Source organism: Rhinolophus hipposideros, assembly GCF_964194185.1.
Source record: "Rhinolophus hipposideros genome assembly, chromosome: 6".
NCBI classification, from domain to species: Eukaryota; Metazoa; Chordata; class Mammalia; order Chiroptera; family Rhinolophidae; genus Rhinolophus; species Rhinolophus hipposideros.
Genome location: NC_138052.1, coordinates 37,342,610 through 37,370,231, shown reverse-complemented (window position 1 = coordinate 37,370,231; position 27,622 = coordinate 37,342,610). Strand labels below are relative to the sequence as shown.

At 37.2% G+C, this 27,622-nt stretch overlaps 1 protein-coding gene across 6 annotated transcripts in view; it reads right to left on the bottom strand.

The window, feature by feature from the left end:
* Positions 1–27,622, bottom strand: part of PKP4 (plakophilin 4) — a 230,928-nt gene that overhangs the window by 156,929 nt on the left and 46,377 nt on the right. For all 6 annotated transcript variants that reach the window (XM_081052556.1, XM_081052559.1, XM_081052560.1 and 3 more), the window contains exon 2: positions 2,242–2,378. In XM_081052556.1, the coding sequence (XP_080908682.1) occupies positions 2,242–2,373 (132 nt within the window). In that variant the 5' untranslated portion in view covers positions 2,374–2,378. The remainder of the gene's footprint in view (positions 1–2,241; positions 2,379–27,622) is intronic.

The following is a 27,622-nucleotide window of genomic DNA, read 5'->3' as shown; positions in this document are numbered from 1 at the left end:
AGACGAGTGGAGCCGATATCATCAGACCATGGCTATGAACTTTCATAGTAGTGAGGCACTTTTTTAAAGTAATTATGAATCCCATCCAAGAATATGGCTGTTTGATATCAAACATGATCAAGGACATAATCTAATATTAACTATTGCATTTGAGTCTAACACGACTATGCATGTCACGTTCTGACTAGTGTTTTAAAATCAAATATACAACATAAATTGTAATTGGCTTTCTTATTCCTGTCTTAGTTTTCTGTGCTCTGTCTCATTGGGCAGGTGATAGGGAGTGACATATTTTAGGAAATTCCTAAGAAATGTTTACTCTGACTATCGAGATATTAGAGTATCTTGCCTGGTGCCTCACACATCCTATGGGCACTAGAGTTAGCTATTTAGTCAGGTGAGTATCTTGGAAAAAGAGATAGGTATGATGTCTGGGATTGAATGATTGAAATCTGACTACTGAGCACTGACAAGCAATTTTAAGAGAAATTAACAATGAAAACTGCAAATGCATATAAATAATGGACTCAAATACTTAGAATAGTACTAGAAGCAAACAGTAGACTGGATCTTCCCACTAACTAAATAATCTGGGAGATAAAATATAATTCTTCTAATAAATAACAAATATTTGTATTTTTTTTTTTTGGCTTCCTTAAGAAACTGTAACCCTTCTTGTTATCACCTAGAAAGTACCCACTCAAAACAATATTTTTGGCCAAAAGATAAAATTTTGAAGTCATCTAAAGCCATCAAGGAATTCCAGTGCAAAAATACAATGACAGGTTTCCATTTTTTTTTTTTCCAACATGCAGGGTATCTGGTCTCAAGGTACAAACACAAAATTCCTGTTGCTATGTTTACTGAACATATTATCTAGTTTTCACTCAGTTCTGGGCCTTTTGATAAATTTACTGTCATGTTTCACAAAACACAGTATACAATAAAAGCCTTATATAAATCAGACCCTTTTCATTTTACAACTCCTTGGGTCAAATCTTGACAACCATGAAGTGCTATCAAAAAAAAAAAAGTCTGTTTTTTCTCCCTGAAGGTGAGAGTATCTTAGATAATCTATAGTTTTGTGGAAAATAAAAACATACTAACTACAATTTTCTTAGGGTCTTCTCAAATTTCTACTTTGCGGAATGTTTAAAAATTAATTTCAGTGAGAAATGGAAATATTTTGACATCTTGATATTAGAATAAGTGGTAAAATCATTTTTCTTCAAAACACAGTTCCAATGTCAGATATATGTCATGGTTCTGGAGTATTCTTTCATACCACACACTTAGTTTTAAGTTAAAGCAAACCGTAAAATAATGAGGTATTAAGTATTCCTTTACTCTTCGTCATCATTAGTCATTTGAACTACTGATATCGATTTTTAAAAGACTATTCTAGCAAATACACATCTAAGTTTATATCTCTTGAGAAAAAAAGACGCAGTGGTTGAACCATATGATAATCCAATTTTTTAATTAGATTCTCTCCCACAGAATAACCCTCACAGAGGGCATGTATTTTTTTGTTTGTTTTTGAGGGAGGGGCAGAGAAGCATCCCTGGAGCTTTAAAATTACATTCACCTTACTAAAATTTTAAGTCTTAAGAAATTTAGGAATTTCAATTCTCTAAGACAACAAATAAGATTTAATTGAGAAGGCTACTTGCATCTCAAGGATAAGTAGTATTAAGGGCCTTAAGAAAATCAACATAAACATAACATTGAAGCAAACTGGCACATTTTGACACAAGTATTAGAACACTAGCTCACAAAATGAATATACTTCGATTCACACAAATACAACGAATATAGTCTTTATCCAAAAATCACAGAGACAGCTCTACATACTACCTATGTTAAAATGTTCAACACATCTAAGGGTATTACAGGCCTCAAGTTGCCAGAGTCCTGACAGAAGTCAGCAATGTGAACTACGCTTTACAAAACTCTGCGTGCATGCACACACTCTGCAATGGGGGCGAGACAGAGACACCGATCACCATCGATATTGTCCTTACTTGCAGACGCACAAGTATCCTGCATGTTCCGATTCTGACTGGCACCTGGAGCGGCTCTACCTGCCAGTCATCCCAATGTACTCAGGGATGTAAACACCTTATAATTAGAAAACGTGAAGGCGTCAAGGACATTAGACAAATTCAAAACACATCCAAAGATTAATTTTTAAATGTACTGAAGAAATAATTAACTGCAAATTCCAATAAGAGGCTGTACCTGCTCCTTCACAGAAGCTAGAATAGTGGTGGCCGTGGTCTCGGGTTCCATGCCTGGGCCAGTGGAGGCAGCTTCCTGGCAGATCTGTGGTTGCCCTTCCTCCACCAATGAGGCCTGCTCAGGAGCTGGCATTCCTCCTGCAATCAAGCAGGCAAAGGGTTAACACTTTTCAAGGGCACCTCTGTGGGAACAGGCAGGGGCTGAGGATTTGCAGATAGCTCCTAAGAAGTACTAGACTTCTGCACACAACTCCTTACAGCCATTTGATGTTTAGAAGGCAACATCTAGAGGCAAAAGTATAGCTAGTACTACCAAATACGAATGAATGAATGAATGAATGAATGAATGAATGAATATTAAAGAAAAATACTAAGAAAATATTTTTTAAAAAATCTGTCAAAAAATGACATGGAAGGGTTAGGGGAGGAGAGCTCTTAAAGTAAAAATATATGAAGCACAATAAAGTTTTTAGGAGCTTGTTAAATTGCTGAATTTTATAATCAGACAACCACTAAGTAAATATTATCCATCTTATCATGAAACAAATAGTAACAAACATTCTGTATTATTATAACGGTCAGTTTTTGAAAGAGTATACATGTGAGAAGACATCTATAAATGTGCAAATGCTTTACCGATTACAGAAGAGGATTACGCAGTTTTAAAAAAGGTTATAAAACTTAAAGGCCTGAAAATAAACAAAAGCCTGCTGTATTTAAAAGATATGCAGGGCATTAATAACTAGTAACACTATCTTAGGTGGAGTATTATAGCTAGTGTGGTTTCCTTAGAGGGATCCGATTATCCAACGATGACAATGGCTATGGAGATGGTGTTGAAAAGAGAATCCATTTTTCAGGCCTGTAGTTTGTGACAGAAGAACAGGTTCTTGGCAGGAGATGGAACACCTCTCCACATACTGAGAGTGGTGTGCTTGTCAGAAGACTTACTGATCTGATATGAACTTTTTACAAGTTTAAAAAAGATTAAGATGCCCAGCTAAAATGTAAATATTTTAATAAACTGTTTACATGTCATTCTGTCTACTTGAGAGCACAGTCTATCTTCATATCATGAAACTAGACTGGCATATATAATATGTGCTCATTTAATGTTTGCTGAATAAATGTATATATGAATGAAGGATGACCATCTTTTCTTGTCTCATTCCAGTCATTAGGCAAATCTAACCATTTGCTGTGATGCTCATGAGACCTTCCTTATTTGTTCAGTGTGTTATTCTGTGTACTCATATACGGATATCTGAGGCCATAAATACTGTTGTTGACATTCTTCATAGTTTCCTCCTAAAAAATTACTCTACAGTTGTATTTCAGTTTCTTATCAACCTCTACAATGTTCAATTCTGTAGTATGATCTGGTGATTCTTCCCCCATTCCCTCAAATTTCAACATCAGCCTGTTTATTTCCAAAATCACAATCTATAAGAAAAGGGAAAATGTGTATACCACCAGAGCCTCCATCTTAGTCCTCACTCTCCTGACTTCCACATCAGTGGAGATGGTTCCAGGTTTCTGCCAGTAGTTGCTTTATTCTTGCCATGTTAATAGGCAGAAACAGACAATGGGTCTGATGAGTTCCTGCATTTTCCCCTTCATGAAAATGCCTCATGCCTGCTCTGGCAGGTGAATTCTACACCTCCCATTTCCATGGTGCTCAGCCTGGGGTGGACATTCAGCTGCAACGATGAGTTTCCTCAAGTATGAGTAGGAAGAGGAACGTGTCACTTGAAGTAAGTGGGACTAGGATCAAAACTTAAGTGACCTTGGACAAGTGACCACCTCAGTGAGCCCCCCTTTCCTCACTTATAAAAATGAGCTTACTAATTCTTTATATAGCACAATGGAGTGATTTCATGGCAATCTTTATTATTTAGTGTATGTGGTGTGCTTACTGAGATGTACAATACACTTAAAATATCATCAACTGGATAAAATAACTCATTTCTGTATTTGCCAGGTGCTCATTAAAGACCAGGTATGAGGTCTACGAAGAAAAACATATGTCACATGTAAAGATCCCAGATTAACATTTAAGGCATTTAAAAATATCAAAGTATTCCATGCCATTGAAAAGAATCACACACCTTAAAACAAGCAGATGGTTGCAAAGAACAAAAATGTTACTATGTGACAGTGAAACAAATAATGCCAAGAATCAAAATTTTAAATGTCAAGAGTATATCATGAAATGTGTATAATAACGAATGTGTTAGAAAAAGAGAAGCAAAAATTCAGTGAACAAAGAGAATTTGAAAAAGGAGAAATAGAAATGTCACTGGGGAAGTAATTATTTACTAATTCTTCACTATAAGTAGGAGGAGCTTTACTGTTTAAAGAAAGATATAGAATTATATGATTGTAATTAAGTTCCATCACTGTAAGTGTACCATATTTAATTTCATAATATTTACTTTGATGACTTTGTCCAGAATAAATGAAACTAGGAGAGCATTTTCTGAGTACCTCTCTCACCATATGCTGGGCAGGGTGATAAGGGGATACAGACAACATAAGGCAGGGTCACTGACCACTAGTGGCTTATCTTCTAGCTGCGGTGGCAAAATATGAATCAGATCAAGGCCAAGTATAGCAATATGCAAGTGATGGAATAACAATACTGAAGTTTATAGAAAGAGTTTGCAAAGAACTTACACATTGGTAAAAGAAAATACTATTTAACAGGAGAAATTTACACAGGCAAGGACGATGTTTTCATTCTCTGATTCCTCAAAGACTGGGAAACACTGTAAGCAATCACTAACACCCATGCGATGAAGACTGGTGACCATATCTGAGGGTGAGTCACTCCCTACCCCTCATCTCCGGCACAATCCCAAATTACCACAACCAGCATAGTGCAGAGGAGGGATGCCACAAAACTGACAAGTTATAAACCAATTAAGGTTTTCTGTCCATTTTCTTGTAGTTCTTATAACAATTTAAGGCAGGGGTGTCCAAACTTTTTTCAACGGTTTTCACCAAGGGCCATATGCGGTAAAATACACAAACAGCCGGGCCACTCACTTGAGGTGAAGTACGTATTGCTTCCCCTGGTTTATTTAAGTAAACTAAATATATTTTTGCAATTTACTGCGGGCCAATTAACAATGGATCGCAGGCCGCAGTTGGCCCGCGGACCGCAGTTTGGATACCCCTGATTTAAGGAGTTGTAGGACTCAATCTCCAACTAGAACCACAGGATGATATTATAACTTCTTCCCATTAGCAAAGAAAAAAAGCAACGAATACTTAGGTAGCAAAGAGACTGTGAGAAATTAGGAAATCGTGCTTCCCTCAATGACCTCAATGTGCCTAATTTGCACGATCACATTCCTGGAACCTAAGAAAACTTACAGATAGGTTGCTGGACCATTTGGGGGCTCTTTGGAGAATACCAAAGAGTTGCCAGGAAATGAAGCAGGAAATGCCATTTCTGTTTTTGGAAAGAAGAAAGTAGACTCTGTTCGTGTTACAAACGAGAGAGCTAGACATAGATCTTAGGTGAGATTCTTCAAAGGATTTTATCCAAGGGATGATTTGTGAGAACTAAGCAGGGGTACACAAAGGAAAAGTCATGTTACACTGGTCTAATTTCTGTCTTTGGCAGCATAACCACGGAAATAAAGAATGTCTAGACTCTGGTGAGACATGTATGATGTTAGAAGTCCTCATGATATTATAAGCAGCACAGAAATGGGGCCGGCACAAGGGCAACTGCTGACTCTAACAATCTGTAAAAAGCTGAACGAAACATATCCTATAGAGATTTGTAATGTAATGCCAAGGAGCTCAGATACTGACACAATCCTAACCAAAATTTTAGCCATAATCTACATAATAACACATAAGGCATGCTCAGATTCTTCAATGATTAACAATACTGACTTTACCAGATGATTAAATTATGAATAACATTGCTAAACTGCAATAATGAGCTGCCTCTATGAGATAAAGCAATAGGAATAAATGTAGGGTCTTGTATTTAGGTTAGCTCAGCAAGACATTGGGGAGGGAAAAGATTTAGATACTTTAGGTTCAAGAGAGAATAAAGGAACCATGAATAAGACAAGGCTGCCCAAAAGGCAAGGTGATCTTATGCTATATTATTATCACTTTTTAAGATGATAGGAGGGCAGCATGGTGGCTCAGTTGGTTAGAGCATGATCTCTGAATGACAGGGTTGCCGGTTTGATTCCCACATAGGCCAGTGAGCTGCGCCCCTCACAACTAGATTGAAGACAACGAGCTGCCGCTGAGCTTCTGGAGGGGAGGCTAGATGGCTCAGTTGGTTAGAGCGCGAGCTCTCAACAACAAGGTTGTCGGTTCAAGATGGTTGGCTGTGCCCCCTGCAACTAAAGATTGAAAATGGCAACTGGACTTGGAGCTGAGCTGTGCCCTCCACAACTAGACTGAAGGACAACAACTTGACTTGGAGCTGATGGGCCCTGGAGAAACACACTGTTCCCCAATATTCCCCAATAAAATTTAAATAATGCCTTTATTTAAAAAAAAAAAAGATGATAGGGAGAGGGGGATAAATGAGCATACACCTTTCCTTCAGGTTCCTTCAGAAGTGGGTCACACCCACTTCCAGTTATGGGTGACACATTCACAGGAATGGACACAAATACATCCATTTAAGAGATGACAAGAAGGATGGTGAAAGATTCGGTCATTATTTCCAGGCACAGGAATGGAGATGAAATGAATGACAGCTCCTGTTCCTTATGAGCTCAAACCTTGGCAGACGACACAGAAAGAACAGTTAACAGACCAGAAAGAGAAAGTCTGACCTAAAGAAAGGACTATGCAGACAGGCAAATAGCTGTAAACCTCTGAAGGACTGCCATGGACAAGCAAGGTTAGATTTCTTAGGTTACAATACTCAAAACTAGACAAAAAAAACCCCAAAAAACCTAATGGTTTTGTAACAAACTTGTATGAGCCTACATTATTATTGTCTTTATACACTAAATCAAATTTGGCTTACGTTTATATTACTTTTAATCAAAATTAAAGGCTAAAGCCATGAGGGCAATCTCAGGAAGGTCTTTCCTTTAGGAGCAAACACTCAAACATCCAAAATTTCAAGAACTGACTGCCTGTAAAGGTGGCACATTCCCCATCAAGGCAGGTTTTTAATCACAACTCAGATGATCAAGTAGCAGGAATGACAAAGAAGGGATCCTGCACTGGGAATGTACTAGGAAAGGGAAACTAAAAATTCCCTGCATCTTGAGGCTGAAACCAAGGTAAGACAACTTCTACATTCTGAATTGATGTTGAATGTTATTCAGGAGTTTTCAGAACAGCTGTCAACAATACCAAACCTCCCTATAAAAAGGCAACTGACGGTTAGGAAGCTGTGCTTTTCTGGCGGCATGATGAATACTAGAAATCTTAGTGCTTGCTGACTGTTTCTCTCTCTATGACTCTACAAAGCTTAGAAAGGATTTTGTGACCAAGTCTAAAAAGTGTTTTCATTTTATCCCAGCAATTACTTATTAAATTCCCCCTTTGCCCAGGTCTACCAATAGAACTGCATTCTTTGGAGCCTTGTAAAAACACTTTTTAAAAGGCTGACTATGTGTTTTCACATAAATAATTTTTATTGAAGACAAAGAAGCTTTTATGTGAAACTGTTAGTATAATTGTGTGTGTGTGTATCTCAGTCTAAAGTATAATTGAAAAATTTTCTGCTAACAGCTGCAGGCCACAAACGCTCGTCAAATCCTGATCTCAAAGCTGTGGATATAATATATGGCTATGGATATAATAAATGGGGGAAAAACCTATAATCTCTTTAACCACAAATGATACTAATCCACAAAATTATCTCTGAGCTAAATATCTCTGGAAGAGGAAGTCAACTAGATACTGGATTTTCTTCTATTTACTCATTTCTACTCTCCTCATGTTAACTTTTGGTCAAAGTATACTAAGTATACTATATTTCATCTTATTCAGTGAAATAAATAAATTGGACTCCTTTTGCATTAGTAATCAGGAGTATAACACACATCTCATCATTTTATTTTGAACACTCAGAAAATGATTGATGACTATTTCAAAACTGATAAAATAATGATGCCTAAGTACAAATTAAGAAAAATAATAACAGAAAATAAGCATGAATATTTTAATTTGATTCAAAGGTATATGTAATACCAAATAATAAAACTTTGTTAAGGGTGAGGAATAAAAATGTAGTGCTTTTAAATGCATTCAAATTTAAGTGACCATCAACATATCACAGTAATAGCAGGGAACTTTAATACCCCACTAAGAATAATGGATATTTCATCCAGACATAAAAATCAACAAGGAAACTCTGGATTTAAATGACACATTAGACCAGATAGATTTAATAGATGTATAAAGAACATTGCATCCATAAACAGCAGAATACATTTGTTTCATGTACAGATGAAACATTTTCCAAGACAGATCATGTTAGGCCACAAAACAAGTCTCAAGAAATTTAAGACTGAAATCACGTCAAGCATCTTTTCCAACCACAATATGAAAACTGAAATCAATCACAAGCAGAAAACAGAAAAAAGCACAGATACATGGAGGCTAAACAACCAATGGGTCAAAGAGGAAATTAAAAAATACTTTGGGACAAATGAAAATGAAAACACAATGTTCTGAAATCTATGGGACACAGCAAAAGCAGTTTTAAGAGGTAAATTTATACTGATACAGGCCTACCTCAAGAATCAAGAAAAATCTCAAAAAAAACCATTTAACCTTATACCTAAAGGAACAAGAAAAACAAACAAAGCCCAAAGTTAGTAAAAGGAAAGAATTAATAAAGATCAGAGTGAAAATGAAAGAAATAGAGAATAAAAACAAACGACAGACAAGATCAATGAAACTAAGAGCATGTTCTTTCAAAAGATAAATAAAATTGATAAACCTTTAGACTGACTTATCAAGAAAAAAAGAGAGGACCCAAATAAATAAAATCAGAAATGAGGGAGAAATTAAACACTACACCACAGTATACAAATGATCAGAAGAGAATAGTACAAGCAATCACACACCAACAAACTGGACAACCTAGAAGAATGGACAAATTCCTAGAAAAATACAATCTTCCAAGACTGACTCAGGAAGAAACAGAAATTCTGAACAGACTGATTACTAATAACAAAATTGAATCATTCATCAAAAACCTCCCAACAAACAAAGTCTAGGAGAAAGGAATGCTTCCAAATTGATTCTGAAGCTAGAAATATCTCGATACCAAAACCAGACAAAAATGCTATAGTAAAAAGAAAATTATAGGCTAATCTCCGTGATAAACATATGTAAAAATTCTCAGCAAAATATTAGTAAACCAAGTTCAACAATATATTACAAGGATCACACATCATAATCAAGTGGGATTTATATCAGGGATGCAAGATACTTCAATTATCTGCAAATCAATCAATGTACTACTCCACATTAACAAAATAAAGGATAAAATTCATATAATTATTTCAATAAATGTAGAAAAACCATTAGACAAAATCAACATCCATGTATGATAAAGAAAAAACTCAAGAAAGTGGTGATAGAGGGAACATACCATAACATAATAAAGACCATATATGACAAACCCACAGCAAACACCATTCTCAGTAGTGAAAAGCTGAAAACTTTCCTCTAAGATCAGGAAAAAGACAAGGATGCCCACTCTCGCCACTTTTATTCAACATAGTAGTGGAAGTCCTAGCAACAGCAGTAAGACAAGAAAAAAAAAATGCATCTAGATTAGAAAAAATAAAACTGCACTGCTGGCAGATGACATAACTATGTATAGAAACCTTAAAGATTCCACCAAAAAACTATTAGAACTAATAAATTAAGTTGCAGAATACAAAATTAATATACAGAAAATCTGTTGTGTTTCTATGCTCTAATTAATAAAATACTAGAAAGAGAAATTAAAAAAAATCCCATTTACAACTGCATCAAAAAGACTAAAATACCTAGAAATAAATTTAACCAAGGTGGTAAATGACCTGTACTTGGAAAACTCTAAGACACTGATACATGAAATTGAAGACAACACAAATAAATGGAAGGATATACCATGTTCATGGATGGGAAGACTTAATATTGCTAAAATGTCTATACTACTCAAAGCAATCAACAGATTCAATGCAATTCCTATAAAAATTCCAAGGGCATTTTTCACAGAAGTAGAACAAATACTCTTAAACTTTGTATGGAACTACAAAAGACCTGGAGCAACCAAAGCAATCTTGAGAATGAAGAACAAAGTTGAAGGTGTCATGATCTCTGAATTCAAACTATACTACAAAGCTATAGTCATAAAAAAAGTATGATACTGGAACAAAAACAGATATAGCTGGAACAGAATAGAAAGCCCAGAAATAAACCAATGCTTATATAGTCAATTAATCTCCAATAAAGGCGGCAAGAATACATAATGGGATAAAGACAGCCTCTTCAATAAATGTTGGGGAAACTGGACAGCTACATGGAAAAAAGAAAGAAAGAAAATGGACCACTTACTTACATCATACACAAAAATAAACTCAAAATGGATTAAAGACTTAAATGTTTAAGGACAGAAACCATAAAACTCCTAGAAAAAAACACAGGCAGCAAACTCTGACACTGGTTTTAGCAATGTTTTTAAATATGTCTCCTTGGGCAAGGGAAACATAAACAAAAATAAACACATGGGACTACATCAAACTAAAAACTTTTATAGAGCAAAGAAAACTGTCAACAAAATAAAACGGCAACCTCTGAATAGGAGCAAATATTTGTCTATGCTATATATTAGATAATGGATTAATATTCAAAATATATATGTGTATATATATGTACACATATATATGTACACATATATATGTACACATATATAGCTTTGCTAATGATGCAAAACTTATGGACTATTGCAAGACAGGGGCCAAGGCTAAGATGGGAAATCACAGAGAAGAAGGTTTATGTGGGGAGCACAGGGGGTTTGGAGTAGAGAGGTGGTCACATGCTGGGTTGTGGAGACCCTTGAAAGCAGGTTTAGCAGTTCAGACTTATTCCCAGAGATAATTAGGCCATTATGCTTGCTTTATTTATGGGAGAAGTCTCAACGTTTTTTTCCTTTATACTCAAAATAAAACTATACAGTTTCCATTACTTGGTTCAAAAATATATATATGCATATATATATATATATATATATATATATATATATATACACACACACACATACATGTATGTATGTGTGTGTGTAAATATGTATCATACAGCTCAACTATCAAAAAAAAACAAAAAAACAATCCAATTAAAAATTGGGTAGAGGACCTGAATAGACATTTCTCTCTAGATGAATACAAATGGCCAACAGACATATGATAAGATGCTCAACATCGCTAAACATCAGGAAAATGAAAATGAAAACTACAAGGAGATATCACGTCGTATCTGTCAGAATGGCCATCATCAAAAAAAAACAAAAAGAAGTGCTGGGGAGGATGAAGAGAAAAAGGAACCCTCTTGCACTGTTGGTGGGATTATAAATTGGTGTAGCCACTATGGAAAACAGCAAAGAGGTTCCTCAAAAAATTAAAAATAGAACTACCATACAGCCCACCAATTCTACTTCTGGGTATTTGTCCAAAGAAAACAAAGACACTAAATTTGAAAGGATATATGCACCCCGATGTTAACTGCACCATTATTTACAATAGCCAAGTTCTAGAAACAACCTAAGTGTCTATCAATAAATAAAAAGATAAAGAAGAATGGAATATTACTCAGCCATAAAGAAGAATGAAATCTTGCCATTTGCAACAATGGATAGATTTAGAGGGTATTATGTGCAGTGAATAGGAAAGACAAAGACAATGTCATATGATTTTACGTATATGTGTAATCTAAAAAATAAAACAAAACAGAAACAGTCACAGACACAGAGAAATTGATGGGGGGAAGATTGAAAAGGGGATTAAGAACTATGAACTTAGCGTTATAAAATAAATAAGTCAGTACAGCATAGGGAATATAGTCAATAATATTGTTCTAAGTTTGAATGGTGACAGATGGTTACCGGAATTATTACGGTGATCACTTGGTAAGGTATATAAATGTTGAATCACGATGTTGTACACCTGAACCTAATATTATATTGTATTTCAAATATACTTTTAAGTTTGTTAAATAAGTATTAGATATACAAAATACTATAAAAGTAGAAAAAATTACTGAGTATCCTATGTAGCAAAGATAAGTTTCTTTGCTTTACTTAAAATGAAACTGGAAGAAATATTACGAAAAAGGAGGAGGAGGAGGAGGGAGACGAGGAAGAGGAAGAAAAGGTTGATGATGATATAATAATAAAGTATTGGGAAATGAGGAGTATGCCTCAACAGGTAAACACCTTCCGGACCATACGGAATCTATTCTAGAACTCTAAAAGGAGTACTAGGTAAAACTGTCCATAGTTTTAAAATATCCTGGCAATAAGAAGCCTTACCCAAATCTGCAACTGTTTAGGAAGCCTAGAAATAGTTGGTTACATACTAATCTTCTAATCACAGAGTTCATGAAAAAATTAAAATTTCTTGGCAAGAGTTTTTTCAGAAGGGAGCTATATGCCAAACAGTATATTGATTCTAGAGAATAAACTATGCACAGCATTTTCACTTATGGATTCATTTTTACAATCAAAAGACCAATGTAAGATACCTGATATAAAAATAAGCAAAAGGTGTGAATAAGCCTCTCAGAAAAGAGGAAATCTAGATGGCCAATAATGAGGTGTTCAACCTCATTAGTAATTAGAAAATTCCAAATTCATACTCCATGAGATATCAGCACAACAACAGTGAAATGGCAAAACACTTATCAATTGAACTACTTCTGGTTATAAAACTACACTAGATATTACAACTCATAAATGTTTTGATGGAATTCGCCTTCAACCCCATATACCATTCAATAAAAATTTCTGAAAATGAAACTCCTGGTTAATATATAACATCAGGGTCAGCACTGCTCATTGTATTCTATGTGAATGGTGCTCCCTGGAGTTATATATGGTCTCTGTAACAACAAACACTGAAAAACTGTTAGTAAAAAGTAAAAATTCTATGTTGGATAAATACAGATTCCACTTTGATACATTCAACCTTTCCCAAAAGTATCTTCTTTCTTATGGACAGTAAAGAAGGAAAAATGAAACTCTCTTTTTGGAAAGTACCACAGGTTCACTTTTTATGGGGGGGGGGGGAGGCGGCGGGATTGGGTACCCTTTATAGCATATAAATAAGGAAAAAGGAGAAGTCTGGAATGTTGAAGGGTGTAGAAAAACAGGATGGAGATAACCAATACGGTAAGTATGTAGTTACCACTCTGAGGAGGCATGGCTGGATCAAGAGGCAAGATGAACATACATTTCTACTCTTTTCCAACTCACAATTCCATGAAATACAGAAGAGGAATTTTGTCTCTTTTAAGGTAATAAAATTAGTCTAGAAAAATTTTAAATACCTTCTGTGTGCCATAACGTCAGAAAAACAATAGCTGTAGACCAATGGCAACATAACCAGAGGAAACCATAACACAAAAGAGAGAAGAGCCTGCTTTAGAGGCTGGAGCAGTTGGGAGGAGGGCTGCTTGGAGGTGGTGGACATAGGCTCCAAGATTTTAGGCTCTCAGGTCTCAGTCAAGATCAGATGATCAAGAGTAGACTAGAAACAGTGCAGCAGGGTGGCCCGCCCCTCCTAGACGTGCTCTAGCAGTTGCCATAGGCAAAGAAGGGCTCATCCAGACATAAGAGGGCCGCAGCCAGCTGCTGATGCCCAGAAGGGACCAAATTCCCTCAACAGAAAAAAATAAAGTGGAATCGATACAACTAATATCCTTTGTGTTTAAATTGAAAACTGTGTACATGAAAGAGAAACAGCCAAAGACCTGGAAAAAAATTAAAAAGTTACAGGATAAAAACAAAAATCTCATCAATGAAATGCATGAATGTTTTCAAAAGAGTATTTCATAACAGTGATCTAAGTAATTCTCTCAGAGACCGAAAAAAAGAAAAAGGGATGAAAAAGATAAAAGAACCATTTGAAGACTATAGACTAGATACAGGAGTTATGCTTATTTACTAAGGGTCCTAGGAAGAGAGAAAAAAGGGAGAATAAATATTAAAAGAAACAATAAAAATTTCTGAGAGCTGAAAGCTAATCATTTAAAATGAGCCAATAAGTGAAGAAAATGAACGAAACAGATAAGCTACACGTAGACCCAATCCACTGAAATTTCTTGGTTCCGAGGATAAAGATTGTAAATGGAGGAAAAATAAACTGCCTACAAAGGAATGGAAATCAGTTTGGCATCAGACCTCTTATCAACTACAGTGGATACAGCAATAGCTTCTGGTACTGACCAAAAGTTATAATTCAAAAAAAAAAAAAAAAAAAGCAAAATAAAGGCATTTTAGGACATACCACGACTCAAAGAGTGTGGCTTCAACAATCTTTAACGGAAATTCTGCAAACAAATGGCAAATGATAGAGGAAGGATAAGGACACAAGAAAATAATGCTGAGCAAATAATTCAGGAAACTGAAGATGAAGTCTAAACACGTATACTCCCCATGATAGCAACATGAGAGGGGTGAGAAGCTGAAGAAAGTAAGGTTGCACTAAAGTTCTCACTTAATTTAGCGGGAAGAAATACATACAGATAACACCAGGTCACTTTTTGTCTGCTGCTCCTCTCCGGAAGAGGCAGAACCCACTGCCCACCACTCGAATGCAGGGCTGGCCTCTTGAGACACAGAATGTGGCAGTGATCTGAGGCTAAATCTTAAAACGCCTTGCCATTTTGTCTTCTGGAACCTTGAGATCACTATGCTGTGAGAAAGCTCGAACTTAAAAGATGCCATGGAGGCAGAGGCCCAGTGATCCCAGCCACTCCAGCCAAGACCTCACAACCTGTAAGAAAGGCCATCTTAGAAAGTCCTCCCTGACCAAATCACCAGCTGGCTGCAGCCATCTGAGCGAGGCCAGCGGAAGAACCTCCCAGCTCACCTAGAATTGTGAGAAATTAAAAACCACAGTTTGAGCCACTGAGATTTAAGATGACTTGTTCCACAATGAATAAGTAATACTAACTGATGCAATTGTCAAGAGAGGAAATGAGGATAAAGAAAAAAATGAACTTACATTATTTTTAAGTACCATAAGATTAAAAAATTACATTTTACATGCTGAATTATCTTATGAAGATATCATTTACTTCATGCATTATTGATCTTCCACTTATGTACCACACTATAAACTAGGTATTATTGAATGTATAAAGATGAATAAGAATCTGACCTCTAATCCAATTTACAATCTAAAAGGAAAGACAAGACTTAAACGAACAGACTACAATAAAATGGAGCTTGAGGGAAACAAGATATGAGAGCTCAAATGCAGAAGGCAGGTGCTCAAGGAAGGGTTTCCACAGGCCCATATAAATGGGGATACTATTCCAGGTGCAGAAGGACCCAGGTGGGGAAAAGCCCACCTATAATGCATTAATTTTATTAAGCTATATATTTAAAAACTTGCTTTAGTTCAATAGATTTCTCTAAAACCTCCCTAGATTGTTGTTTTATTTCATTTGCAATTAAGGATGCGATAAGCCACATCAAATCTCAAGCTGTTTAAAGATTTGTTTTTATCATTATTCTTTCATATCTAGTATAAACAAAAATTAAAGACTAATGAAATCACTAGCTCAGCACACATGGGGATTAGGAATATGGTCATTTATAAGTAAATTACTAGAGGCAATAAAAATATTTTGTTTAATTAAAGACTTGGGCATTTTAAAATATTAATAAGGTCTATTAAAAATAAAAAGTATACAATCTAGTAATAACCTGCTATCTTATGCAGTGGTCGTCTTTTTACTTCATGATACTGATTTTTCTTTTTACATGAACTAGCTAAATGATTTTTCACTGTCTTTGGATTTATACCAGGCTGTCCAGCTGATATTAACCTAGACGTTCTGTGTGAAACTTTTTAGAAGTTCTGCATTAGACTTCTACTGAAATTAAAAATTCGTTTGTCATTTGAAAAATTCAATTTAAAATTTAAAGTTCTCACAGTATGCTCCATGAACTATCTCTAATATGTCAAAAATAAGGTTTCTATGGTAAATAAGTCTGTGAAATACTTAGAGCATGTTTCCTCTTCAAGATTCCTAAAAACCTTGTTATTTATAGTGTGATCTGTAAACTGGCAGCACTTCAGAGCTTGTAAGAAATGCAGAATTTCAGGCACCACTCCAGACCTACCATGCTACCCTGAAAAATAAGACCTAACCGGAAAGTAAGTCCTAGCATGATTTTTCAGGATGACATCCCCTAAACATAAGCCCTAATATGCCTTTTGGAACAAAAAAGACCCGGTCTTATTTTCAGGGAAACGCAGTACCAAAGCAGAATCTTCCTGTGAATCAGATCCGCAGTGTCTCGTATACACCTTCTAGTTTGAGAAGCAGTGGTATGGAGCATTTGAAAGACTCTGAGAAATCTTAAAAGAACCAGCTTAATCTCGTCTATCTCAGTATCTTACAATTATCTGACCCCCACTCTTTTTGAGGGCCACCTATTAACATTCTGAAGAACATCCTCTGGGAAATCCCGCAATATAATAATCATCATCATTAATGAATAAAAGCTAGAAAGAGGTATTGTTCCATCTTCCAAAATTAAAATTTGGCTTTCCCCAGTTTGTCCAATGATGTCAGTCTATTAAAAGAAAAACATTAATTAAGTACTTTTAAGAAAATGGTACAGAATAATTTAAGCTTTTTTTCAATAATGACTCCTGGCCAAGAAAATTAAGCATGAAATTGTGTTTTGGCTGTAAGCTGGGTACCAATTTCTTGGAAAACTTAGTTCTAAATGAAAGAATAAATGATTTTCCAGAAAAAGAGCCCAGCCTGCTCCAGGCCAGGTGCAAGTTTTAATTATATTTTTCATGCTTGTCTCATGAACGTTTATTGGAAATAAGCTAGGTGTATGGTACATACTGGTATTTTGGTTGGAGAAATCAACTCCCCATCTGGGATGTATAAGAATTTGCCTAAAACATGTCCAGATGTTAGGACAGATGTTAATCTATAAGATGCTTTACTGAAAGCACAGGTAAAAAAGTCACTTTTAACAACACTGATTTATGCAATGATGCATCTACTGATTTCCAATTTTGTACATAGCTCTTTAGAGTAAAATAGAAAATTCTAGACTTAAAAAGGCATAAAAAAATTAGGTAGATTAATGAATGTAATAACAATCCTTTCTTTCTGTCCCTGTGTTCTACAACTTAAAGTTAGACTAATGATGGTTCTCTTTCAGTGTCTTTTATTCAGTTTAGATTCTGTATGCTTAATATCACATTTTGTTTTCAAGAAGACAGACACATTTTCACACTTAACATCTCCAAACAGTTTTTTGAGGAAAGCACAAGAAAAAATATCAGCCATTACAAAGCTTTGTGATCACAGACGGAGCATGCAGTAGACTATATTTTCATTTGCTATTCACTGTTCTGTATCCCCCAACCATACGGTCTAGGTTCAGTGAGAGCAGGGACGATTCCCCGCTTAGTCACCACTATTTTCAGCACCAATAAAAGTGTCTAAAACATAGTAGGTGTTCAACAGAGTTTGTTCAGTGAACAAATGAAACAAACTGAGGGAAGAATGACAACAAATCTGTGTTGCCATTGAAATAACATTTATATGCCAGATAGTCTGAGGTTTCAGAACCATCGAGATGCTGAAAGAACAGTCTAGTAAGCAAGGAATAAAAAAAGCATGATAAATGCAACAGTAAAAATGCATAAAACATACCAGAGTTGGAAGCGTTGGAGAAGACGGGAGTTACTACATGGACAGAGAAGTACAAAACATCACAACGTGCTGGGTTCAGAGAATGCCAACAGTATAAACTGGGAGTGGTGGGAGTAGGGGGAGAAAAAGAGAAAGACAACTCTGAAGATGAGAAGATGAAGGAACCCATGAGGGCAGGGAAAGAGATGGATCGCCCAATGTGATGGTGCAAGTTGAGGCGCAGGATTCAAAAGAGGTACCACTGCCCCAGTGAAGGTGGCCGTGTGATGAGAGCTAGATAACATCGGCTAGGAGGAGGAGAGAGTAAAAGCCGAAGGTGTCACTCCACTTAGAATAGCGGTAAAACACACGAAAGGCCTAGAAAGGCCTAGAAAAGAGAAACTTCATTTCAGAAGACTTCAAAAAGAACACATCAGGCAAAACCTGTAAGAAAAAGCAACTATTCTTTTATCCTTCACGTGCCATGTCCCTGGGGTTACAATGATGACTACAGTCCTAGGAAACCTTGCCGTTCACTGTCCAGGTGGTCTATTTAAGGAAACTCCAAAGAAGTCCTGGAGTATCACAACCCATTTCACTTCAGTATCCTCACGGGGCTCCAGGTACAACAGGGAGCTGCTCCTCCAAACCCGGAGAGAGAGAAAAAACAGGTCTGTCCCCAGGAGAAGAAATTCAGAAAAATCAGTAAAATAACGATAATATTGGATATGGGTGGAAATAAACTAAGAATCAGTAAATGTATTTTATGAAATAATCAAGAAAAAGACTGTAACATCCAGAGCAGAATCAGAATGTGCTTATGATCCATTATGTGTAATTCCCATCAGAATTGTATGGAGCACAGCAAAGGAAAACCGAGATGCTGGCCCTGTCTGAGGAAGTCATAAAAGTGAGATCTTCTCTGTTAGATCTTTTGTTACAAGGCACAGAAATGGTCCTGAAATGAAATCACTCTTGAAACGATCTCTTTACCTTTGACAGGATTCTAGGTTCAACAGTTACCCCGACACCGGAAGAGAAGCCAGTTTGGAAAACATGGACATTTTGGGAATTATGAATGAATAAATTAGAGCTCTCATATATACAAGGCCTAGTTCTTAGAACTGTAAAGCAGAGGACAAGGTCAGGACAGCAGTGACTCCAAAGCTCTGGGATATGAGTTTGGAGAGGCCTTGTCTGTACCACGAGTTGTTCTCCCCAGGCAACAATCTAGCTGAGGGTCATTCATTCCAATTCAGAAATTTAACAACAGGTTAACACAAAACTCACACAAATGCAAAGCTTAGTCACCATGAGTAACAGATATCTATTAATCAATCTAGAACAGGATGAACATAACTACATACTTACAGAGGTGCCCAAGAAGGTTTTACACGCCAACCGGTCCACAAACCACCACCACTGCTGTGGTCGGACATGGCACTGCCATCACATGCATGTTACTTAAGTTCGATTTTTTCAATATTCACTAGTTTAAATCAACTTTTACAGAACCATGCCTTAATTCATAATGTCGAATAATGTTTAAAATTTTTGCTTTAAAAAAATAGTACATTTAAATACCTAAAGTGCAATTTCAAAACCTCTTCAGGATAACATGGTCCAGCGGTCCACACGACATCCAGAAAGCATCTAGACAATCGTCTCTATTTTGTACATTTGATGATGAAGCCTGTCCTCATTAAAATTCAGTGCTTTGTGTGTTTCTAGTCTGGTCACCCCAAGGTACAGATACTTACAAATGCATAAATGATGATACAGAATTGTCTTCAAGTTTGCAGTAAGCAACCAGAAAACTTCCCCTCAGAAAGGTATTATAACATTTTTAAAAATTAAGATATAATTCATACCATAGAATTTCTATTGGCTTTACTACCACCCATTTTTATGACTAAATATGCTTTAACTCAGGAGTTTTTTTAAATACCCAATGGGTCTGACTCAGAATGGGTGTGTATTATGACTAGCTTGCATTTACATTTGCTCCTATTTCGCTGGTAAAATTTAAGTGGCATGTCATAGTCAGAGGCAAGGTAAATAAATGTTTTCTGTATGAAAGCTTGAACAAAACTAAATTGCAGAACAGAAGTGTTTCACTTTGAAAACGTCTCCCTAACTGGTCTCAGGGGGCATCCGTGTCTCTCTCTCTCTCTCTCTCTCTCTCTCTCTCTCTCTCTCTCATAATTACAATTAGTCATCGCTTTCCAGAAAAAAATCAGGTGACACAGTTAACTGAGCAAATGTTATTCATCAGATAAATAGTACATTAAATTTTTCAAAGTTAGAGCAAATTCTCCAACTTATTCATTTCTTCCAAAGGGCAAATAAAACATTTGTTTTGGAGTACTGGTTAAGTTTTAGCATTCAAATAAAATCGCGTATCTCAAATAGCCAAAAAGCACACTTTTGGTCAACATAATATAATATGTATGGAAAATAAACTTATAGCCAACTTACAGGATTTGAGAAAAGGTTCTGTGATGACTGAGAGCTCAGTAGAAGACTAACATAGGTTTTATAGGCCAGATGTCAGCATACTCCCTCCCCCCTACCTTTCTATCAGGGCTCCTCTCCCGTCTCACTCTGGTCTTCCCTGACCAACATGGCGTTTTGGATCACGAGGGATCAACCCCTGGACTTTGAAGGACGGCAGGGGAACAATGCAGTTAGATACATTAGTCTAGATCATTCAAGAAATCCGATGCAAAAGTTAGTTGGAAATTCGGGAGGTGCCCCTCTGCATCTGCCTGTCCCCAAACTGTGGCCATCCTTGCTAGCAGTCATTCCCTCTCAACATAGCCCCCTTGTATGGTGCTATTTCCATGCCTTGAATCAGACGTGTGAAGCAGGGGAAGTGGAATAGCCCCTTCACCTGCTCCCTCCCAAGGCTCCAGCTCTCCACTTTCTGCGGCTTCCAGAGCACAGCCACCTACCTCCTGTCATTTCAAACTCCACAAGCAAAGCAAGTGTAAAACAAAGCTCACTGTCTCAGGCTTCACCAAATTATTTCTTCCTTCTACACACACATACTTTGCAGGTGCCTCATTCTTAAGAAGGTACTCATTCCTCAAAGTGTTCTGAAATTGCCTATTTTTTTTGATGACTCACTCCTCCAGTCCTCACTAATCTAGTTAAAGTCTTAACAACACACGGTGCTCATTTTCACCCACTTGTACCTGCTCTTTAAAATGTTGCCTCACCTATTTAGACTTCAGTTTACTGAAACCAGCATTCCTGTCTTATACGCCTGTATTTTCATTGGTGTCCAACACATATGTTAGGGCATTTCATACAATGCCTGCTAACAGAACTGGTTCTACTATGTGAGGAGTGGAAAGCAGAAACTGGCACTATACTGATGTACTTACTGAAAAAATGTTTAATATATGAGACGGCTTATATTCAAAGAGCCACTGAACAAACTGCTTCCCTAAAGGAGGCTTTTGTTCAGTAGTTGGCACTAAAAATGTCAGACAGAATCAGCTTTCATTTTCAATCTTCCTAGTTAGGTAACTTGTTTCTTTTCAGGTGAGGGTTTTGACTTTCTTAAAAAGAATGCAGAAAAATAACCGCGAGTCAAGGAAGCCACATTCCATTAGCAGGAGACAACACCACGTACGATGTGGTCGCACTGCACTTTCTAAATTCGCAGCTGAAGATCTAGTGTATCGATAAAGTGTATTTTTAATGAGGCCCAACAAATCAGAGCTATGATTCATGATTTATGATTTATGTCATCAAAGTCTTGATTATGTCTCAATATATTGCAAAAATGGTCAGACTAAATGGTCAGGAAAATAAAAGGACTGGATTATTCTGCATTTTAATAACATGTTTTTAATTTTTGCTAATAAAAATATAGATAGTTGTGTCCTAATTTTATGAATAGATTTAGTGATTCTAAAAGTGTGATAAAATATCTCAAAGATTAACTGCATTTACATCTCTTAAAATTTTGTTACTTTTTTTGCTTAATACTTCATTTATTTAGAGCACAAAAATAACTTCAGTCTGTCAAACTGAATTGATTACAAATTGAAAATCTACCAGAATCTAGATTAATGTGATATAACCAAATCTCAAAAAACAAGTATTTTGAGTTTAAAATATTGTGCCCTAGGTGCGTTTTTGTGTCATTTTAATTTTTATGTTTGGGTGGTGGCATGAAGGGGAGACTTCCCTTTATTAATCTGAAGATCATAAACTGTGATTTGAAGTTCACTGACAGGTTGATAGGGACATGCTCATATTGCTCTTAGATACTGCAGAGAAGCTGCCTCATGCCCTCAGAAAGGTGGAACATTCACCAATAAAGTATGGCATTACAGAATATAAATAAGTAATGGCTGATAAATATTTAGAACCCTGGCAGTGCAAAGAAAGAGAACACATGTTGGACGACTTTCCACTGCCACCCCAGAATCTCTTTACAATTAAGGTAATAGCACAAATATAAATCTTGATGCCCAATCAGCCTAGTAGGATTATGAAGGCTGTGTCAAAAATACCGTATGTTCACTTGAAGTATGTACCTCCACAACTCATAAGAATTATAACAACATATACAATTTTGATCATCAGAGGTACCAGGATAAATAAGACTTTTCATTTAACGTTTGGTGAAGATGGAGCAAGCTGGCACTTTGATGGGGTAGAAAAAGACCCTGAAAAGGCAATCCACTCGTTTTACAGCCAGCCCAAAAATTCTCTGGTCTTTCTGAGAGACTACGCTGAGAGCTGCTGGATCTCTTAGTATCTGCCTATATGTCAATTATAAACTATCACAAAACACATGCAAGAACTGTCAGTGGGAATTAGGAATTGCCTGGGATATGCAGTGGTTTCTAACATTCTCTCACAGGCACCTTCATTTCTATTCTCAATGTCTTGTATGGACTGTCTAAGAAATAAATGCTCTTTGGGTGGGGAAAATCGGATGTGCCTAATCAAGGAAAAAGAAGGCAGCAGCAAGCCTGTGGCGAAGCACCCAGGTGGAGGTGGAGGACGTCTATGATCCTGGAAGTTTCCAACAGAGGATGAAGCTCACCAAGAAGAGCACTGGATTCACATTACCCTGCAGCTTTCAACTGGCAACAAAGATTAGCAAAGCTTTTCCTAGTAGCCCACATTCGAGAAAGTCTGTGGGCCCCAAAGCCCCAAACATCCTTTCTTAGGGATTGCTTAATACAATGTATGTCCTCTGTTCTTTTGATAAACATGAGAGAAACCAAAACAGCTTGAGGAAGACATCAATGTTAACTTCAAAAATCTGACGGTCATGAAAAAACTGAAAAATACTAAACTAATCAAGAAGCCAAAAGTCTGCTCCTTGGTCAGGACATACAATCCATTCCCCCAAGAAAGGGGTTTTTCAAATGAAGCAATTTAAGCAAGGGATCGAGTTGGGAAAGTGTCAGATGAAACACACCTTAGTCGGGATAGTCTCACGTTGCCATAACGGGGCCCCAGTTTCACAGTACTCTGCTGATCTTCACCACTGTGACATCTAAACCGGCTGGCTTCCTATATACTTTCGACTCACAGCTGCCACGAGCAGCTACTGAAATTACATCACAACACAGCCAGTCCGTGAACAGTATGAAGTCATCTTCATACCTTCACAATTGTCAGTCACATACAAAGAAACACTGAGAAGCACACAGGTCTCTCTCTGAACTTGAACTCATGTATTCTGACTCATATGTGATACCAATCATTTAAGCTATCCACTGGCATTTATGATACCAGTCGACATATCTACAGCACTGCAAAACTTATGGATCATGATAATGTAGAGAATATGAAAACACCCAATTGCTGGACATGTCACCTCAACCTTCAAAGAAAAGAAGAACAGTCTATGGCTGGATGGAACAGATTTTACGTTGACCAGGGTAATCGTCTGGCAGTTTCCCACCCCTGACTTACTATGATTCCATACTGTTACCCATCAGAGACAAAACAGTGAAAGCACTTCACAAGACTGTCCTCTAAGGTAAGTGCAACCATGAAGAATGGTCATAAATTAAATGTGGTACTTATAGAAAACACTTAGCTGTGTTTTATTAACCACTGTTAATGTACCGTCCCTAGTTAAAACTATTTTAACCAGCAGTTGGCTGGCCCATCCATCCTAAAAAAATCCAAGGTGAAATGACACCTACAGGAACTTCTTGGCAACATTTCGCATAAGCACTTTAATCAAAGGGAATAGGGAAATATTCCACTCTAACGTTCCTTTCCTATTCTCTTCAGAGTTTTAGAATATTCCAATTCATAAACTTTTACTCAGAGGTTAAAAATACATAAACAAGTACAAAATCTGAAGAGATAATTATGTCAATTCTTGAGATTTCAAAAAATAATCACAAAATAAATAGTACTACACACAGCAGAAACTCTACCGCTAAGGAAACCCTTGTACCAAATACTCAGGTTTAGTCAAGAAGCACTTCTGTCAGCAATACCTGAGATCAGCACCACGTATCTGAACACTTTGGGGGCTAAATTACGTGAAATAACATATACTTCAAGACTAATACACACAACAGCTTCCTAGAACTCTGGAAACAGGAGGCCCTTGATGCTCATGGTAAACCAGTAAGTGGTTTTCCAACTTCCTAATTTTAACCATTTTCCCCCTGAGTACACTTAAGAATAACACTAATACATAAAAAAATCACAGCAGGAGATACTCCTCCAGGGCCTTGTTCATCTCCAAACCAGTTCCCCTGAAGAAAATCATTCAACATTAAGGATCACGCTGTACAGACATAAGCAGAGCCTTTGAGCCAGGACACGACTTGCCGGCTCTTGCTAATCGGTCTGCTGGTTCTCAAGGCAGGGTTCTTCCCAAGGCAACGCAACCCAAAACATGAGCCTGTTGCCATCTAACTCAAAAACATTTTCCTGATACTGAGTAACCTTTGAAAAATTCAAATTTCACAGTATAGCTTTGAGGGGAAAAAGTTCCAATTTACTATTTTCCAAATGTTTTAATGTTTCAGAATGAGGACTGCTCCCACTCGCAGTTGAAGAATGTGCCTCCTCCATATTTCTGGTCTTCCCCTCAAGAGTGAAGCTGGCAGAGGTGGGCCAAGCCACATTTCAGGTCCCTCTGCCCCCAACCCGAACTTCATCTGCAAGTCATCCCACGGCCCTGGCTCCTTTGCCCTCCCCCACCCTGCTTTCTTCTGCATGTTAATACTTATCACCACCCAATCTATTTGTTTCACCCCCTGCCCCCATCTCAAATGTGAGCTACAAGAGTTCCACAGAAAGACCTTCGTCACTAGTTTCTCAAGAGCAGCAGCTGTCAGCAGGCAGCAAAGTGCAGGAGAAAATTGACTACGCTCAATTTTCTGACTCCTGATACCTCCTACGCTCCAGGAGTTCCTAAGCTTTTGTCTTTGGTTTTCCAGGTACATCTACTCTTCGGGGTGGAATAAGACTTTGATGACCACTTCTAGGCTAATCACTAGAAATCTGATTCTGGAGCCCAGGACTCAGTTCCAATTTCCATGTTTCCTGGCCATCAACAGGGATCTTTCCAGTTGCTCAAACTCAGTATGCCCACAACTGAATTCTTAAATCTGTGTGGCTTACAGAGTTCCTTTCTTTTCAGTATATTAAGCCATTCAAAATAGTTATCTAATCCACTCATACAATATCCTCAGGAAGTAAACAGGAGTAGTACAGAAATGTTTTGTAAGCCAGAGTCCATTAAATCATGGCATCAGAGTAGGACAGGTATGGAACTTTCTCTGAATTTCCATCCGAAAACACTAGTAAGTTCTCTGTCCATTTTCTCATGTAGAAGAAGCCTCTCTGTGAACACCGATATGAATAGGTTGGGCAATCTACAATGTCATTAACCTGTTATAATAAACAGAACAGCCATCAAAAATGAAGCTAAAACATCACCGAAATTGCAGTGAAATAAATGGAAAATGTAACATTACATAAAAATCCAATGTATTCATTATTTTGGAGACTATCATAATAAACTTGGTTAGAACCCAATAAAAAAGAATTGGATTCCTGTGAATTTGTAAAAAGTATATCTAACTTGCTATATACACTTATATTCCAGATTACCTAATAATTTTTAAAAAATATATTTGATAAGATGGTAATACCAGCTTGAATAATGAACCCAAATCATCCCCAAAAGAACTTTAAAAAGTTAATGTTCCCTATTCCCGTAAATAAGTATTACTAACAAGTAAAAGTGAAGGCTTAATTTTGTTTAACTTGTCTCCCACTCTTGCTAATAGGACGGCTAAATTATCAGTGAGATAACCATCCCTCAGGAAGACAAGCACGAGAAGCAAAAAAGTGGTAAAAATCATTAACCAGGTAACTCTTAGATATTCAAAGTTAGAGCAGCCTGCGGGGTCTGGTCCCGCTCCCCACATAAGAACGCAGGATATGGTGAGGCCAAAAAGGAACACCCACAGAGCCATAGATAGGGGAGTCACACCACTATAATCTCGCTGGCGGCTAGGTTGGAGACACAGGAGGCAGCAGCCACAGAATCTGCAATCCGCCATACACTTGTCCCTGCCAAACAATCTCACTTGCTATCAATCCGCTTCTCCGCAATCCACCGTGCTAACTGCAATCTGCTCTTGCCAGCTCAGCTACCATCTTCTTGCTAGCCCCCATCTGCTGCTAGCGTAGCCACGGCAGTTATATTAGTGACCTGTGGCTCACTGGTTACAGCTGACGGCCACAGCTGATGGCCATCCAATCACAGTTGATGGCCATTTACTACCTGAGCCAGCACCTTTCCACATGAGGCCGAGAGACTGGAAACTGCACCCCTGGATCTGTCCCCACACTAGTTTTCCAGGAGTAACTCCATTACGTTGGGGGAAAACAGGCTGCTTGTACATTCATTTGCTCATTCTGACATTTACTGCTTGTCCACTATGTATCAGACACTGGGCCATGTGCTTAATAGAAACCTGTTTATATTGAGTTTCTAATAAAGGACGCAAAGCTAATAGCACAAAGGTCATTGCAATGCTCCATTCTCCACCCCTCAAACTATTAAAGAAAAACGAGTAAATGCACATTTGGTCATTTATCAAGCAATCCCTGTCACACTGTCAGCACTATATACATTTAAATCAATATAAATAAAATGCAGTATCCTGAGAATAGCAAGAAAGGGAATATGGCTAAAAAGCATTTAAGTATAACTTTGTGAACCACAAAAGCTATGGTAAAAACCTTTCTTACCTTTTCTATGTTCTCTTGTATCTCTAACTCATTATATTTGAAAACCATAAAAGATCACCATTTACTAGAATCCTAACCAGCAGTCCTGAAAGTTTAATCCAGCAGGATCAATAGCACGACAGACCCAGGGACTCAGAGACACCGGGAGCATGCGCAGTGATCTGTTTTCTGTATTTAACAATCCCCCCAGGTGATCTCCATACACACTAATGGTTGAGAACCACGGT